We start from the raw sequence: 19,407 nt of genomic DNA on the forward strand, positions 1-19,407 counted from the left end.
CAATACTATGTTCACTTAGACAGAAAAAAAATCCGCAACTTGTGTTATATTGCAGTATGATGGAGTGGGATGTACTTGGAAGCATAAGACTTTCTTCTGAATATATCTGCATACTTAGGCTATGTTTGCGGAAAGGCACGTTAAAAATTACCCCATTTCCAGTGTTGAGGACTCAAGTCAAGCGACTTGCTCTCACATTCAGCTCAAGTCGTGCCAGTGACTCAATGCAGACTTGACAGCAACGAGCGAGTGACTTGACTCAGGATTTCTGGTGTTTTTGCGACTAAGTTGCTCCAGGGTTTGCTGCCTGCATCTGATGTGTGGCTGGACAGCCTGGGGGGATCTTGGTGGAAGGCACCTGTGACTGGCTGGAAGGCAGGCTCCAACCCAGTGGAGGTGGCTGGAGGGAGGGAGGGAGGTTCCAGGAGGCAGGGAGGAGGGGACTGTGACAGGGGGAAGGAAAGGCTTCAGCTCTTGTTGTGGCACAAGGGAGGCAGTGGGAGCAGGATCACGGGCAGGGGAAGGGGGAGGCTTGGGAAGACACCTGAGACTGAACTCCAGCTTCCTTGCAATGACTCGTGACTTGAACTTGAAGGTAAAGACTCGAGACTTGACTAATAAAGAACTTGATCGCATCACTGCCCATTTCCTTAACATCCGTATTATACCACAGCCTGCAGGAATTAAGTTGCCTTGGGGATGACCCATAAGTACAACCGTATCAAACTAAGAGCTGTGTAGGATCAGGCCAAAGCTCACCTAGTTCAGCATTCTGTTCTGTCTACTGTTGATTGGCTGCCAATTATAACTTCTCATATGATTTTCATGTACCAGTGTGGACTTGTCCAGTCTTCTGATCAATCCCAATCTTCTGAGGACATAATTTCCCTTCCTCCATGAGGTCACTATAAGGAGCAATGGGAAAGATTGACAACACATCTGTGGATCTCAATTCCCCTTCTGAAGTGAAGGAAGCTGCCCTTGAGGAGTTTGAGCCAGCAGCATCAGAGAATGAAGAGGTTGAGAAGGAGAAGGAGGAGAAGAAGAAGGAGATCCCTGACAGAGGCTCTTGGAAAGGCAAATTTGACTTCCTGCTCTCCTGCGTGGGATATGCCATTGGTTTGGGCAATGTCTGGCGCTTTCCTTATCTCTGTGGCAAGAATGGAGGAGGTGAGATTAACTGGCTGAAGGTTTGGATTTAGATAATATCACCAGAACACATGAAGAGGTGTAGGCTGTGGTTGGAAACCTGTTTGTACATTGCCAACTTACTTGGCATGTCTCGAACATTGAATACCTATGAAGTTTTCCAGGGCAATTTACTGCAACAAGTAGCCCTGTCAACTAAGAGGGAAGCCCTGCTGGGCTCAGGGGCAAACAAGGAACGGGTATGCACTGAATTGCAGTTGTTGCTGCCTTCCTGTATAAGAGCTATACTCAAAGCAAAAATGCAAAAGAAGCAAATGAAGAAGTAAGTTAAAAGCCCCAAGAGTTGGAAGCCTTAAAACTTTTAAAACATGAAATACCAAAATCACTAAAAGCAGGATTGGAAAAAATATAGAAATCCAATTGTCATTATTGAAAGGTTTCCAATGGCTTCTCAAGGAATCTAACATGCAGCTTACAGCAACATGGAGACAGTAAAATTGATTGATGTACCTTATAGGGTTGTTGCAAGACTTACTTTCACAATGTTTTTGTAGTGCTTTGAATTCACCAAAGCAGCAGGGAGCAATTTATGGTCCTTCAGATGGTCTGGCAAGGCCAGAAGATGAAAACTGGGCATTCAGTATGTGCATGTTATAATCTCTCCAGTGAGATCATACTACCAAAACCAGCATCTAGTTTGATTGGCTCTCCACTAGAAGTTGTAAAGTTAAAAGAGCTTTTTCCAACCTGGTGTGCTCCAGATGTGTTGGAGTACAACTTTCTATCACAATGAGATTTGCAGTCCTAGGCCTCTAGGGGGCACCAGCTTGGGGAGGACTGGCTTAGTAGATTATGAGCATCAATGGTTTAATTAATTAATCAATTTAAAACATTTATACCCCTTCTATAACAAAGGACTCAAGACAGTGCTTCAGAAAGGGACACAGTCAGTGCCTACTTATTCCTAGTATTCTATTACAAAGCATGCTTTAATTTACATGGATGTGTATGTTATATACATGTAAACCAAGCACATATATGAAGGATCTTTCTGTGCTGAACTTTGAGTACTTACACATCCCAAAGGCTAAGAGAGTCAAAGAGAGCAACAAGGTCCTTGAAAGCAACCTTTTGTTCTATTAAAGAAGAATTTAAAATAGCACATCAGGGGAATTCGAATTATACATCCTTCTGGGGAGCTGGAACCACACCTTAACAGTGAGAAGGCTGAAGGTCACAAGCATGACCGTCAACACTGAAACCAGGTGCAGAGCTCCATCACCAAGGGGTTTTAGAGTCTAGAATGCATTCCGATATTAAGGAAAAGGGAAGGAAGAGGATAATTGGAAAAGAGGCTACTTAGAAGGAAAATAGAAGGTCACCTCTCTGTATTTGCTGACTTGCTAAGCAATCAGGAGATCTGTCAAGTTCTTCTCTGAAACAGAAGGGGAGACAGAGAGGAGAAAAGTGGAGGCTTGTACTTCCAAACAGAAAGTGTGAAGAACCCCTCTTGGATGGAAAAGGGCTTCCCTCTCAGTGGATTTGGGTTGTCCATTTTAGCCTTCTTTTCAGGGTTTAGCAATTAAAATGAAACAAGATCCCCCCACCCCAAGATTTCTCATGGATGTTGAAAAATGGCTTCTAGGTGACAAACATCACGGGAAGAAAGAAGATAATGAGCACTTTCTTCCTTCCCTTGGAGGTCCTTGTTGCTGCCTTTGACACTCCATCTTTGAGGGAATCAGCTTTTCCTAAGCTCCCAAAGTTCAATATCGAAAGACCCCTCATGTATATGTTTGGTTTACATATATGTAAAACATACATCCATGCTGATTTAAGCATTCTTTGTGACAATTCCTAATATTGCACCTAAAATGATGACACATTCATTAGTGGTCTGGACTTCTTTTATAGCAACTCTAAATAAGCCTGGCATGCAGACTTAAAGGGAGCCAGAAAAGGTTTTCAGGCTGCAGTCTGACCACCCTAATGGAAAAAGTCAAGCAAGACTCTGGTGCTACCCTTGCAGGGGGAGAGCCCACCTCCTCAGATCTAGGCTCTGTTGCTTTTCATTTGTCTTTCTCTGGGTTGCTGACTGCTTTTAATTATATTGCTACCCCTCTGTTCCCACATCAGTTCCAATTAGAATCCCCAGCTCACTGCTGCCCCAAAAGGAACAGTTCAGCAATCACTAGCTGTCCTGTTAAGGCGTGAAGCTGCTGATTGAAGCCATTTCAAAGTCTCCTTCTTTCTTACTGGAAAATATTTCTAAGGGGGTTACAGACATGGAAAAGAAAGCTCTAAAATATATGACTAGTCTTCCCAAGGAAAGGCCTAGCCAATCAATATTCTGTTAAATGCCTATTTTATTTAGCTTAGAGTTGTCAGCTCTGGTGTATGAGTTGTGTTTGGCAATTCAAGGGGCAATTAGCAGAGTATTCATGAGTAACCCCACTACCACACTTAACAGGACGCAATAAATGGGACAAATGCAGAAAACTTTTAATTAACATTGCATGTTACCTCTATTGAATGACTTTGTCTTCTGAGTAATAATTATAGAAGGATCTGTGGTATGAGGCTGGGCATTGCCAGATGGAATAGTGCTATATAAACTGCTGTACTGAACAGCAATTTTAATTCCAGTTCCAGCTGATTGCAAAGAGAACACTCAGTGTATATGTAGTAATAATTTTAATGTGGAAATGACTAAGAACAATTTTAAAGAACTTGTAAATCACACAATAAAAGTTAAATAATGAATATATGTTACCTTTTGCATCCGTGATCTGCATAACTAATAACTGATTAACAATGGACTTTAAACACTGGGAAAATCTGTCTTTATGCATTTCACGTAGGTCTTGATTAAGGATTATTGTGTGCATTTCTCATCATATATTTATTTATTTATTAAAACATTTTTATGCCGCCCCATTCGCCGAAGCTTCGGGGCAGCTTACAACACTAAGTTAAAATAATTATAATATAAATCAAAAATATAAACATTAAATTAAAAATACAAAAATACAGTATAAAATAAGCCACCCTGGCCAGATAAAATCCAATAATATTAACAGTTAAAATATGTTAATGTTTGTGTCCACACGTCCCTACTTTTTGCAGACAATTTCTCCTAAAGGTGTGTTTCTGTGCACTTCTCCCTAATATACTGTATGCATTTTGCATATTTTTAATTCATAAGCAAAATTCTAAAAAGTATGCTGTAGAACATAATTCCAGATTGTGTGTAATTTGTGCAAAGTACACTTTTTTCTCGCATCCTTAGCCTTGACAGATACAAACCAGAAGAAGCAAATGGAGTGAAATGTTTCCTTCCCTCTACCCAGGTGCCTTCCTGATTCCATATTTCCTGACACTGATATTTGCTGGGATTCCACTTTTCCTGCTGGAGACAGCGCTTGGACAGTACACCTCTGTTGGTGGCCTCGGGGTCTGGAAACTAGCACCCATGTTTAAAGGTCCTGTGAGTTCATACAGTACATGCAAAATCATGTCAAATCTCGGGGCTGGGGGCTACACCTAGCTGACCTGGGTTCACAATATGAACCTCCAGGGTTTCACAAATGGCCATCTCACTTCCCCATGTTGCCAGGAAGTTTGGTAACTTCCTTGCTTGTGTCTGTTTTCCCACTGTTCTAAAATGTTGAGCAGCCTCTTCTATGGCTTATTTATTGGCAGGAAGGACTTTAAGCTAAAATATGCTATTTTGTCTCCACCCTATTTGCTTTTGACTCCATCCTCTTTGCCTCTGGCTTCACCTACCATGGAAATGCTGTCCCCAAGAGCTTTTCTGAAATGGTGCTTGGCCATGGGCTGAAAGAGGTCACCAAGCCCAACCCTAGCCTAACCCTTTGTAGAGAGTGAGCCCGTCTCTCACTCATAACAGGCTGTTCAGATAGATTCATCTGATTCTGAAGAGGAAGTGGAGGAACAAGAGGGATGTGAGGACTTTGATGTTTCAAGGTCATCTAGAGAAGTTTCTCAGGCAGAATGTGAGGATCGGCTTTCTTTGGAAGGGGGAGAAGAGTTTTCAGGATGGGAGGGCAGCAGATGCCAGACCTAGTCCTTGACCCAGTCAGGATGCAATGGGAGAAACGAGCTGCCCAGTTAGATATCTCCGGCATTTCCACTGCCTTTCCCTCAAGCAACGAGAGCCACACTGAGGGTAGAGCCAGGAGCTTTACTGAAGGGAGGAACAAAGGGGAAATTTCCAGTTTGAATTCAAGACTTTACATGGGCAGATGGGTCTCGCTCAGTTTTGGAAGAGGCTATCTAGAGTTTATACTGTTTTGTAATCTGTTCAGATCAGATCAAAGAATTGCACTTCAAAGGATTGTTTGTGTTAGATAACCAGAAAGAAAGAGGGAAAGGAATCTTGCAACACCCCAACGCCAACCCTTTCATGGATGGAGTGCCATAGAAGTCAGCACAGGCATGGGCGGGCTCCCAACAGCCCCGTGAACGTCAGACCTTAGAAGGAAGGCTCTGATGGCCACAGCTCCTCACTGGATTTTGAAAAAGGTTGTGCAGAAAGAGCAGGACTTGGTCTTAATATAGAAATGTATCCTGTGCCAGCCCTTTTCTTTACCTTGACCATTGCTTTGGAGACAAGATTTTCACCTTTGTGGAAGGCCAGGTGTTTCAGAGTGTACTTGGCCATTTTGTCCCTGCTGGAAATTGGGCCGGGAGCAGTCTAGAAACAACCCAAAATTCCACAGTTGGGATGGACCAACAGACGGACATCTACAAACCAGATCCAGAATTTTATTACTTTTAAAATTAATTCTTGTGAGGTGAGGAACCTAGCTCACAAGCTCACCTAAATGTTTTGGCAGTAGTTCTCGGTATTAACTTGCCAGATTCGGTATTTAATCCCCTTTTCTCCTATGTTCTGAAAGAGCTTGGTTATAATTGGTAATTCTGTACAAAAAATCGGATTAAAACAGAAATGCAAATGCCTGCAAGTGTTTGCGCTTGTTGGAGATTTGCCTGTCCGCCCAGTGCGCTCTGCCCTCCACCCCTCCTGGCCACCACGGAAGTTCATTGGAGCACATAATTTCAGTGCCCAAGGGGGAATTTAGTTACATGAGATTCTTCTGAAAATGCCATAAATGATCTCATAAAGAGACTAGAGAATCCCCGCTCTTCAAACTCCTCTGGTTGTGACTTGCAACTCCTCTCCTTTTGACTTGCCATCTTGACAGTAAACTCCAAGCTGATACTATTCGCCAGTGCAAAGCTGGTCTTCAGGTCACTCCCACCATTACTTTCTTCACCAGCACAGACTTTCAGCTGAACTTTGTCAGCTTTGGCATGATGCAATTTACTAATGTAATTTAGTAGTAGGGAGGATCTCTGTCATCTCCAAAATGCCAAGTGATTTTATGATGAATAAAATCCAGAAAGTTCAGTAGAAAGCTACTGGTGAAGTTTAACACATTTGACTTCCAAAGGGAAAACTTTTCTAGTAGTCCCTAAACAGGTCTACTCAGAAGGAAACCCCCCTGATTTTGCTACCATGAAATGAAATGCTGGCTACCAGCTTGAAAGGTTTTGAAAGTGGTCTAGAGAGATTCATGAAGAATTCTTCTTCATTTCATTTCAGTACTGCCCGTAGCCAAAGCTGATTAGGCTTTGAACAATGACTGCAGGATCAGAGGCAATGTGCCTGTGCACCAGAAAGCAACAGCAGGACCCCTGTTTTTGCTCAGGGGTCCTGTTTTTGCTCAGGGGTCATGGGCAGCTGGTGGGCTCCTCTGTGCCATGAACACCAGACTAGATTAGCGTTAGGCCTGGTCCAGCACAGCTCTTCTTATGACACCTTTCAAGGCGTGATGTCTCTTGTCTCTTAGGAGTGGGCCTGGCCGCAGTGGTGCTCTCCTTCTGGCTGAACATCTACTACATTGTCATCATTGCCTGGGCACTCTATTACCTCTTCAACTCTTTCACCGCAGTGAGTTTCTACTGTCCTTTCTTAGGGGTGGGACTGGGTGGGGTGGGACAGTATGGCTGCCTGGAGGCCATCAGTTGCCATGAGCTGTACCCATTGATGAAACTGTTGGCTCAGTCTTTGCACTGATAATGCACCAAATATGTAGCCTAGGCTTTGTCGCCTTCCTTGCTCTCTGCCATTTTTTTTTAATGGAGGCAATGTTCTCATTAACCTACTTGCCTTCCAGTGAATTCTTTCCTGAACTGGCTGGGGAGAAAAGAGTCCAAGTTTTGGACTCCAGCTGGCCTCTCTGTCTGAAAGACTACATTTGTTTACATCCAGGCCATTCTTATGAGCTTCAAGGCTGCTGTTTATAACTCTCTAAGCCATCAATAGATCCAAAATGCACTTGTGCGTATCATTCCTGTGGGATTCCACAGCTGGCTGTCTAGCTCCCGTCCACGTTGGCTTTTAATCTCCTTTGACTGCATCTTCAAACATCAGCGAAGCCTGCTGCCAAAATGTATGCCTTGTTTAGCTCTTTCTAAACCATATGTCAATAGTCCCTCGAGTTACGCCAGACACCTGCAGCTTCTGTTACTGTCATTAAAAACAACAACCGCCAAGCCATTTGGCTGGATTTCACTCTGGTGGCTTGGGAAGATTCCCGCATGGAAATTTAGATCAGGACTTTGCCCTCTGTTAACCTCAATTTTTGCAATGAATACAAGAGAGGCTCTCACAGAAGAACTTCCCACATCACGCTGAGTCTGTCTCTCCGTCTGCCTGTCTTCTCTTGAGCACCTTTGTGGATGTAGCTGGGAGCATTCTCGTTTGAGAGAAGAGAGCAGGCTGTCTTTGAAGAACCTGCCGCATTTTGCCAGAAAGAAGACTCTGCAATGCAAGCCTGGCCCCAGGAACTGCCTAGGGAAATAGGCAGGACAGAGATGACCGTCGCTTCTGTGGCACCAGGGACCATCACAGAAAGTGGTGCCATTCTTTCCAACCTATTTGTATGCCTGTTACCTGAGGCTAAAACCATGTGTGACTCTTATGAATTTATTTCTTACATTTGTATCTACTTTTTTCCTCCAAATAACCCAAGGTAGCTTACATAATCCTCTCCATTTTATTCTCACAACACCCTTGTGGGATAGGTTAGTTTGAGAGTCAATGACTGGCTCAAAGTCACCCAGCAAGCTTCATGGCTGAGTGGGGCCGGAATCCGGACCACCTGAATTCCAGCCCCGCATGCTCAGCACGACAGATGCTGATGTCCAGTTACATGGATGCTCCCAAAACACACTTCCTACCAAAAGAAGCACAGGACGTTGCAGGATTGGGCAGAGGACTGGTCTAGGGAGTGTGCTCTGTGGACGTGCGTTCTGTGTAACTCTTACCATTTCCTGCTCAAAATTGCCACTTCCCCCAAATGGTTTCTCCCTTATGCAAGAGGCTACGTCTTTATGAAAGAAAACCACTCCATGGGGTAAAAAGCACCTGCAGAGATGTTAAGCCAAGAGAGAAGAAACAGCTGTCCTGCTGCCATGACCACACCTTGCCAAAGCGTGCGGCTTTGCTGAGATTTTGTAACATTTTTGAGATATTCTTTGACTTCCACCGAAAGACAGACAGACACCTCCTCATGTGCGAAATGCAAACTGTTCTCTTTTAGGATGAAACCTAACAGAGGCCCAGAGCTTCAAGCTGTACTCAATCCTTCTTCACAAGAAGAGGGTTTCTCTTCCTTTGCAGGCTTGTGCTGCAGATAAATGAGTATTATTTCCCATCTGAGGCTCAGTCTTAGCCTAGACCCACTTCCCTGGGAGTAAGCCAGGTTAAACTCAAGGGGCCTTATGTCTGAGAAGGTTTGTGCAGGATTTTGCAGTGTAAAGTTTTTGGCTTTTTATGGCTTAACAGTTTTTTTGGAATGGCAGGAGTGTGAGAAGAGAGTTGCCAGTGAGATGCCTGTAGCAGGCCTCCTGTGCGGATTCTGTGTGAAAGCCTGACGTTCAACAAGTGAGGGTGATCTTTCTTTTCCATTCCTTCTTGTCCCCATCTTCACCACAGGACCTGCCCTGGGAGAACTGTGGAAATACCTGGAACACGGACAGGTGCTTTTCCAACTACTCCCGGAATGACACATCCAACCTGACCAGCGCTGTGACCGAGTTCTGGGAGTACGTCTCCAGGCCAAGTCAGGTTTTGCCACCTTTGGGGCCAGCTCATCAGCACAGGGGTTTGGGTGGGATGGGTGGGAAGTGGATCCTCTCACGGCCTTCCGTAGGGAAAGGCTTTGATGCAGCATCCATGTACTCATGGTGACACAGGAGATGAGAGAGCCATACATGTGGTCATAATTTGGTGGGTGTATTTTCATCTTCCTCCCTTCTCCTCCTCCTCCTCTTCCTTGTCCTGCCCCCCCATGTGGCTTTTTGGTGTCAACAGCACCTGGCTTAGTGGGACTTTTGTTGAGGCCTGTGCACCCCAATAGGGGCCATGGGGGCTGATGTCTGATCTGCTGCTGTCCTTGGACCCTTGGAGGGACCCACCCTCCTGTCCTCCCCTTTGCACTCCCTTTCTCTCTGGCGGTTTTACCTGGCCGTGGCAGTCAGGTGGTGCTGCAATGAACCAGGAGCTGAGCAGCTGTTTTGCTCACGGTCTCTTACAGCTGTGGGGAGGCTTGGTGCGGAGGGATCATCGTCCTGCTTGCGCCTACTGCTCAAAGGGCTGTCAGAAGACAGTGCCAGCGCTGAAGTTTCCCTCTGTTTCAAGGGATTCCCAGTCTGGCCCCAGTCAAAGATAAAGGACCCCGAGGAGCGATAGCAGGGGACCGGAAGCCACTCCGTAACACCTGGGCACCATAACACCTGGACGGCAGCAGACTGGGTGGCAGGCAGGCATGTCCCCAGATCATGTGGGGAGGGAGTGTCTTTTCTTTCAGTCTGGGGGCAGATTCGTGGAGAAAAGTGCACTGGCAGAAGCGGACTTCCTTGGGGCCGCTCAAGCTGCTGCACAGAGACAGGAGCCATATTGAGTGGGATGAGCTGCGATGTCTGGATGGGAGTGGGTATCCCCAAATCAGGCAGAGGGATCTGCAGCAAGAGAAGCCTTGCTGCTCAAAATAAGTCACTAGTCCTCGTGAGGGACAGATCCTGGATCCAACCCATAGTACTTTTATTCCTCTTTGTGTGTGTATGTATCTCTGCAAAGCTTATGCAAATCTATACCTCTTTCATCTTTCTGAGTGAGGCATTTGCTTTCTTTTGGTGATGGATAAGTGGCCCCCCTTCCTGACTCCAGGTGTATTTCTCTCTCCCCTTCTTCTACCAGAGATTCTAATTATCCAGCTGCCATAGATCCCCATTGTTCTGATTTCTCTCCCTTTGCAGGAGAAATATGCATCAAATCTCTGGAGGCCTGGGGGAGCCAGGTAATGTCCGCTGGCCTTTGGCCGGCACGCTTGCATTAGCCTGGGTTTTGGTCTATTTCTCCATCTGGAAAGGCGTCGAGTGGACTGGAAAGGTACTTCGTGTGAACCATGTGCTCCAATGCTACTTTTGATTGCTGCACTCATTCCTTTACTTTAAAACATCCTCCGATTCCATTCCACCCCCCACCACCCCCCCAAATGCCTATAATTAGAGTTGCTCTATTCCAAGACAAAATTTCTGTGGGTGGTATACAGTTTTTATCCATCCCCCCGCCAAGTTTTCATAATAGCAAAAGTCATGAATGCTTTTTGCTGAACAATCCCACACACCACCACCACGCGAAGCAGAGCAAACTGTTTTAAAACGCAATTTGCCCTTTTCAAAGCTATAAAATGCTTCTTGATGCAACTTTAGAAACTGGTAAGGGCTTTGGGGTTTTCGGCTCCAGGCACCGTAGAACCAAGACATTTGTTGCTTGTTGTAAGCCAAATAGCACCTTGCTGTGTTACTTTTAAAAAATCTCACTTGTAGTTTCACATCTTGAAAGCCAACAAATGTTAAGCCAGATTTTGGTGGTGACATATAAGCTCAAATTTCAGCATTCACATTTCTCAAACAAAATTTGCCCCAGCAGTTTGAGATCTGCCTGTTCTGGCTAAACGCATCTCTATTAATCTGCTTCCTTATACTATCAAATACAAACTACTGCTCCAACCAAATGTTGACCACAAAAGCAGAACAAAGCCAGGGAATATTCATTATACCTTATGGCTAATGAGTGGGAAAGAAGTCTTAATAATAGTAGTAGTAGTAATATAATAATAATAATACTATCAAATAATGAATATACAAATAATTCATAGAAGAGAATTCTGAGGCAAACCCAGTTTTACATTTCTCAACCGCATGCAAAATCTCCCTCCCTCCCTCCCTCCCTCCCTCCCTCCCTCCCTCTCTTTCTCGCATGCAGGTTGTGTACTTCTCAGCTACGTACCCTTACTTCATGCTATGTATTCTCTTCTTCCGTGGAGTCACCTTGCCAGGAGCCAGAGATGGAATCCTTTTTTATATTACGCCAGATTTCAGCAAGCTCTCTCAGTCTGAGGTTTGTATCCCTACCCAAACGCCCCCTGTGACTGAGCTGTGAACACCAATTGTCCCAGCAGGTCCTGAAACCCGAAGTGGAAATCAGAGCTGAATTATTTGGATCCTTATTTCTGAACTATCATTTCCTAAAAGCCACGCTGTGTGGTTCAAGGATGGTTCTTACACTGTGTAGTGGAAGTCCCTGGCATGGTTTCTGCATGACAACAGATTCACATCACCATCACCACAGAGTTAGTCAAGTTGATCTGTGTGCCACTTTTCCACAGTATGCTGTGCTTAAAAAGACCACACATTTAGCGATAGAGAGAAATCCATCCGTTACAGGGCCTCCTGCACTGGATTTTTAAAATCTCAAGTTCTTTCCTTCTTGAACATGTTGTGAATTTTGAAAATTCTGATACAAAACCAGTCTGAAACCAAAAGCTTCATCCATCCATATTGGCCAGGTTTGATAGGGATAGCCATTCCCAGCATACAGAGACCTGCCTGCCATAGAACTCTTAGAAATGAGAAGCATATAAGAAAGAAGAAGTGGGAACCCTAATTCATATATTAATATGATCAAATAGATGTGGATTCAAACCCAGATGTTAAGCAAGGTGCTAAAAGCCCTGTCCCTGGGTGAATTAATCTTTCAGCCTTGGTTTCTCTGACGGATATATTTTACTCTCAAGGAATAGGATTCAATGTTGGCCTGGCACAAGCAGTAATGATTATTGTGCTAGCATGAAGCAAAGGTTGAATAATAGACCCAAGGCAATGATGCAGGGGAATGGCAGATTGCCGCTGAAACTGGGCAACACAGCAGCAAAATGGGCAGATTTTTCTTCAAAACAGTTCACTTGGGAGTTGGACTTTCCTTTGGCAGGCAATTATCTGAATTGTCTGCATTATCTATCTTGGCAGATCCTGGGGGAAGGCGTAAGCAGTTCTTGCGGTCTATCACATAGCAAGTGGGATGGGGGTGGCGGGGACACCACACAGTTTTTCTGGCTCTCATTGCTATCACCTCACTATCAGGTGCTGCAGAACTTGAATGGGAAGCATTTACTGACTCTGAGGGCTGCCAGTTAAAGGAGGGAAGCTGCAGCTGGCATGCTTGCAAAGCATCCCTCAGCCCTCCCAACCTGGAAGATGAGAGGGTCTCAGAGCGCCAGGCAGGTGTCTCCCAGATGATTGGCCACCTGCCACCAGTCCAGGCAACTGCCCCTGAATGAAGTGCTTCTCCGTGCCCTGCCAAGCAACTTTCCTTCCGCCTGTTTATCAGCTTGATACACGTGCCCAATGTTGGGCTTGAGATCCAGGGGCTCTTCTAATTGGCCTGTGTTGAAGAAAATGATGCCTCCATTGTTCTTACAAATACAGGGTTAAAGAGAAAAGTTGTGTGTATGTAGCTGTAGGGGAACTGGTCCTAGATAAGAGGGAACAGGAAGGAACCAGGCCAAGGATGAGTGTTTGAGCTGCATCTTGAAAGGGTTGTCCTTGGATGACGTATGAATGGAGGGAGAACAAATCAGAGGATGAGGTAAACTATAAAAGCTTTGTTTGGATTGTGTGCTGCACAGTTCCAAAGTGTTCTGCCTTACACATGTAATAAGTCAACTGCCTTGCATGCTGTATTCTTAATAAATATTACTTGTTTGCTTTTCTTTAATCTGTTTTGGAATGTTTATGCAAGATCTAACACCTGCTGCCACCTTTCCGGTGTGCTGTTATACCTGCCGATATGTCCCAGCTATTTTTATTATTATTTTTATTATTATTACTATTATTATTAAATTATATTTATACCCCACCATTTCTCATCCTGCAAGGAATCCAAAGTAGTTTCTCATTTTCTCCATGTTCTCACCTTCTCAATTTCTCACCTTCTCCTTCTCCAACACGCAACAACCATGTGATGTGGGTTAGGCTGAGAGACAGTGACGCCCAAAGTCACCCAGTGGGCTTCATGACCAAGCGAGGACTAGAACCTGGATCCCCTGAGTCTGAGTCCAACTCTTTAACCACTACCCTACACTGACGTTCCACTGTCCCATAGCTGGGAAAACAGGATGGTACTCACAGTGGGCCAAGTTTGAAAGAATGGAGGGTAACATCAGCACTGCCCACCATCTCCTCAGGGCAAACTCAGGGCAACCATCCCAATTTGGTGCCCTTCAGATATTTAGGGTCATGACTCTCATCACCCATGTTCGTTCGCCATGTTTGCTGGAGAAGGTGGGCGTTGCTGCAAATGTCTGGAGGGCACTGGGGTGTGGAAATCTGGCTTAGGGGATGTAATGGCGTATTGGTAGTAGATCAGATAGGAGGATCTGGCACTCACAGAATTGCTAACGTGCATCCTCTAAACTGGGAGTGGCAGTTACTAAGCATGGGGAAGTCTCTGAGCTGGAGACAATGATCAGCTGATGGAATTGTGATCCATCTTCTTCCTTTGCAGGTCTGGATGGATGCAGCCACACAGATCTTCTTTTCCTATGGCCTTGGGCTGGGGTCGCTAATTGCCTTGGGAAGCTACAACAGGTTTCAGAATAACGTCTATAGGTCTGTAGTAGTAGTAGAAATAGTAGTAGTATTGGTACTTTTAGCGAGGCTTTGTCGACATGGTGTCCTCCAGTTACTGGAGGCTGCCCATAGCTATGCTCTTTGAGGATGCTGGGAGTTGTGGAAAGCTGTTTCTAGAATGCATAGCACTTCACATATTTTATGTTATTGCAATTGCAATCATGGTGTTAGTTTCCCCCCGCATTTGATTTTTTTTTTAAATTTCAAGTTCTTTCTTTCTTGAGTATGAAGGATTTTGCCAATTTGGATAAATTCTGATTAAAACATGAATGGCAACAAAATGCTCACCCATTTGCACTTTCCAAACCCAATAGGCATCTGTTCCCAGCATGGAGAATACTTAGAGTAGACCCAGTCAAATGGATGGGACTTCAGTTGAATGAGCAGTGAATGCAGCCCATTATTTTATTCCCGCAGCGCAAATGGATGTGCTGAGGCAGAGCGAGAGTTGCTTCCTCAGCTTACAGTGGAGCTGAGCTCTGAACTGGGGTCTTCGTCATCATGGCTCAGCCGGTTACAGGTGCAGCCACGTCCTGTGCATCTTTACTTGGGAGCATCTTTTTACAGTGTTCAGTGCAGCTACACTTGGCATTGCAGCCCAGCCTTAGAAGGGTACCTGCTTGGTTTTTAAATGGATTGTCCCAAAGGCCAAGTAGGGCTTTTACAACTTCCCTAGTCTTGCAATCTCAGACATAACCTGTTGGAATTCAAACTACCCCAGACATCTGTTAGTTTTCTTTTAGCCTGCCAGGCAATGGAATATCCCACAGTTTCTTATAGAAGTGTTTAGGATTTTTTTTCATTTTCCCCTAAAAATCCAAAATAACTGTTTACTAATATCACAACAGCATGTGCATAAACTAGCACAGGAGATTCAAATCTGGGAGCCATTTAGCCTTCAGCCTTTTCAGACACAGGGCTACCTTTGGCCTAAACAAGTCCTTGGAGAACCACTTCTTACTATTTTACTCTCCATTTGTATGATGTAAATGCTGTTGCAACTGACAGGCCGGGCTGTGACCCAACAGAAGGTCCAAACCAAACAGTTGAAGACTAGAGATTTAGAATACAGATTATGAAAAATAGTTCTATTCTAAAACATGAAAGAAAACAAGAAGTTGCTTTCCTTTTTAAAAAATCATCTATTCCATACAGGGCCGGGGTCATTCATTATTACATTATAATTACATTGCATTTTCATTCCACCTTTCTTCCTCTTGAAAGGGATCCAAGGAGGTGTACAAGGTTCACCTCTTATTTATTTTTTCTTCACAGAAGCAACCCTGTGAGGTAGGTTTGGCTAAGAGCCTGTGCCTGGCCCAAAGTCATCCAATGAGTCTCATAGCTAAATGGAGACTAGAAGCCAGATTCCCAGTCCAGGACTCTCAGCCACTTCACCCCACTAGGGACTGGTGAATTGGTGAAGCACAAATTCACTCAGGTTCTCATTTTGCCAGTGCCAGGTTTGTTCTGTCTCGATTTTGCAATGGATTGCACAAATTCATTAGGGGTACAGCATTTGCTCATCACACGAGAAATTGCCTGCAGTCGGGATTTTAAAATTTCCACAATTCATCTCACATCCAATTTTGACAATATTTTCTCTGAGGTGCTGATCACTCATACCCAAACTCTCTACATTTTTCTCGGCACAATCTTTCTATTATAAAGGGTCTTTCTCAAGGTTGCTGATAATCAGAAGTGGATTTTGATACCCTTTCCTTATTAAAGATAAGGAAACTAGAAAATTTCAGGAGATGGTTGAAGAAGCCTTAAACATTCACAGGGGAAACCTCTTAAACCCTTTCCTGTTCTCAGTCCATTAAATGGAAACCAGAGCCTTGCTTATCAACCTGAAGCTGAATTCAAGAGACCCCATCCAACCACGGAGAAACAATGTGTTTTGTCAACCAAGCTGGTGGATGAACACTTGAAGCTTACCTTTGCTTTCATTTCCCTAACTCACTTCTTTTCCTCTGTGCAAGCTCAGCCATGTTCTTTTGTTCCGTTCTGTCACTGACATACTTTCTTATCTCAAAATTCACAGTGGATCGAGATTAAGATGCATTTGACTGTATTTTTAGCAACCAGCCATCATGCAATTTTAATATTTCAGAACTTTCAAAATGTGCCGTGCCACATATATTTCTATCCATTCAGGAGCTGGTGTGGTAGAGTAGTTAGACGACTGGACTGGCTTTCAAGGAATGTGGCTCTGGTCTCCACTCACCATTAAGTTCATGGGGTGGCCTTGGAGCAGTCATGGATTCTTTTCAGTCCTCAACTACTTCACAAGGTGGTTATGAGGATGAAATGGAGAAGAGGAGGATCATGCAAGCCACTCTGTGTTCCTTACAAGAGGAAAAAAGGGTGGTGATGATGATGAACATCATATCTATATTTCACCTGGCCCCAAAGTCCTGGGGCAGGTAACTTTCAGGATATTTGATTGGTGGATGCCAGCCAGTGTGGACTTCTTATTAGTGGCACCACAAGTCTGAAATACTAAAACTGATCTGTTGCCTCCAGCAATTCTAGGACTTTCCTCTGAGGTGTGGTTGAAGGGCTGTCAGATTGATCATCTACACTTGGAATTTACCATTACACCAATAGCCAATGAATTCACCACTGGCGTGGTATCATTATGTGGGTCAATGCATTTGTTTGTTTTGGGGAACGGCATGAGATGTTTTGGGCCAGCTGCATGGGATGGAGAAAGCAGGGAAGCCCAGTGGAACTGCCTTGCACAGGTGGAAAGGCTCGAGATGAGTCTGGCTCCAAGCCATTCCATTTTTGTGTTTTACTTTGGAAGCTGCCTTGGAGACTGAAAATCAGGATAGGCATGATTGATCAACTGATTGAAAGAAACATTTCTTTTCCAGAGACTCCATCATCGTTTGTGGCATAAATTCCACAACAAGCATTTTTGCGGGATTTGTTATTTTCTCCATCGTTGGCTTCATGGCTCGCATCACCAAGAAATCGATAGCTGAGCTGGCATCCTCAGGTACAGTCTGCTGAGCGGGCAGTTGCGCCTACTTCAGGCATGGATCACCAAAGTCCTACATATGGCCACCGTGGTGCCTCCTCAGCCAGTGGGCTGCTGCTTTCCATTTGAGCTTTATAACAGCTACCCATGGTGCTGCATGCAATCCCTCAAATAGCTTCACCAGCACTCAGCACCACGGATAACTCCTATACAGCTCAGAACAAAAGCTGCAATGGGTAAGGAGCCCCACTGGGATTGGAATCACCTCCCCAGCCATAAAGGTTTATGGTTGAAAGGCAAAAGCAGGCCGTGTGCTCTGAAGGGATGGAGGCACTGTTTAATTTGTATTAATTATATCATTTTTTAAAAAATGTATTACTCTATCGTATTCTACTAGGTGGGCAATGATCTTGGCGGAGCTCCAAAATTCAGTCCATGCAAGGATTTGTTTCCAAAAGTGAAAGATGTGATCAATGAAATAAATGTCAGTTATGTGTATATTGCAAAAGGTTGCACTCATCCAGCACGGAGAGTGACACCATAGGTCTGTTTCTTCTTCCTCTGTAGTCAGCATATCCTTTTTTCCATTTCAATCACCTTGAGTTGTAATCTTATATGTGCTTACGTGGGAGTAAGCCCTATCTGAATCATTTGGGCCAGTCTGCATAGCATTGCACTGTTAATTGGACATTCCTTCCTAGATTATTGAGACACTGTAGGCTGCAATCAAAAGGTTAAGGAGAGGAATTTCTATAAAAGATTGATTCTCATCTTTCCAAATATGAGCCTAAATTTTTGCTTTCTGTAGTGGGCTTATTGAACCTCCCACCAAGTAGGTAGCCATTTATGAACTACCAAAAGAAGAGGATAATAATTGGTACAGAACGTGCATATGATAACTGACGCGGATACATCTAAGTTCAGAAAATAACTATAATTTAAAAGAAATACAATCTATCTCAACTTATTATTGACTATGTAATCTGGGTATGTGCCTTTTCCACCTGCTACCAGGTGCTCACTGTTCTTATGGTAATCTATCTTTAAACTGGACTTGAAATTCACACAGAGGATGTGTCACCCTAAGAGGACATATGTCCCCCCTACAACCTAGGGAATTAAAGTCCAAGTATCCAAGTTGAATCCAAGTATCCAAAACAGGATTCTTTTTATGGAAGATCCCGAGTTTTGGAACACCCTCCCAAGAGTAGTCAGGTTGGCTCTGTCCTCACTGAGTGTTTTGGTCAAAACAAACAATTCTTCAGATGTAGTCTGGCAGCTCTGCCTTTTAAGCTAGAGTAGTCCTGGGTGGTCCAATTTGGATCTTAAATACTCCCTTAGCTCCCGCATTAGGGATCTGATCCACTCTAGATTTAAACAAACAAACACACACAGGTTTGTTAGATTCACATTTAAAGTAATTTCTATTTTGGCCCTTGGTCAGGCAGACCAAAATACACTCTTTTGCCAGGCCTTTAATTACCTTAGAATTATTATTATGAGGGGGTTCCAGCATTAAAAATAGCCTAGTAGTAACTTTAGGGAGTTCCAGAAAAACATCTACTTCTGCTTCATTGACTATGCTAAAGCCTTTGATTGTGTGGATCACAACAAATTGTGGCAAGTTCTTAAAGAGATAGGAGTATCAGACCATCTTATTTGTCTCTTGAGAAACCTGTATGTGGGTCAAGAAGCAACAGTGAAAACTGGACATGGAACCACTGATTGGTTCAAAATTGAGAAAGGAGTTCGGCAAGGCTGTATACTGTCGCCCTGCCTATTTAACTTATATGCAGAGCACATCATGAGAAAGGCGGGGCTAGATGAATCACCAGTTGGAATTAAGATTGCTGGGAGAAATATCAACAACCTCAGATATGCAGATGATACCACTCTCATGGCAGAAAGTGAAGAGGAACTAAAGAGCCTCTTGATGCAGGTGAAGGAGGAGAGTGCAAAAGTTGGCTTGAAACTCAACATTAAGAAAACTAAGATCATGGCATCCGGTCCTCTCACTTCCTGGCAAATGGATGGGAAGAAATGGAGGACAGATTTTGTTTTCCTGGACTCCAAGATCATTGCAGGCAGGGACTGCAGCCAAGAAATTAAAAGACACTTGCTCTTTGGGAGGAAAGCTATGGCAAATCTAGTTAGCATACTAAAAAGCAGAGACATCACCCTGCTGAAAAGTGCGTATACTCAAG

At 44.1% G+C, this 19,407-nt stretch overlaps 1 protein-coding gene across 1 annotated transcript in view; it reads left to right on the forward strand.

The window, feature by feature from the left end:
- The first annotated feature begins 1,019 nt into the window (after positions 1–1,019).
- LOC123016518 (sodium- and chloride-dependent GABA transporter 1-like) overlaps positions 1,020–19,407 on the forward strand; it is a 65,744-nt gene continuing 47,356 nt past the window's right edge. The window contains exons 1-8 of the mRNA XM_044416986.1: positions 1,020–1,170; positions 4,500–4,631; positions 7,026–7,126; positions 9,176–9,285; positions 10,498–10,630; positions 11,510–11,644; positions 14,090–14,193; positions 17,097–17,221. Coding sequence (XP_044272921.1) covers positions 4,622–4,631; positions 7,026–7,126; positions 9,176–9,285; positions 10,498–10,630; positions 11,510–11,644; positions 14,090–14,193; positions 17,097–17,221 — 718 coding nt within the window. The 5' untranslated portion in view covers positions 1,020–1,170; positions 4,500–4,621. The remainder of the gene's footprint in view (positions 1,171–4,499; positions 4,632–7,025; positions 7,127–9,175; positions 9,286–10,497; positions 10,631–11,509; positions 11,645–14,089; positions 14,194–17,096; positions 17,222–19,407) is intronic.

Source organism: Varanus komodoensis, unplaced genomic scaffold, assembly GCF_004798865.1.
Source record: "Varanus komodoensis strain SLA01 unplaced genomic scaffold, ASM479886v1 scaffold85, whole genome shotgun sequence".
Lineage (NCBI taxonomy): Eukaryota > Metazoa > Chordata > Lepidosauria > Squamata > Varanidae > Varanus > Varanus komodoensis.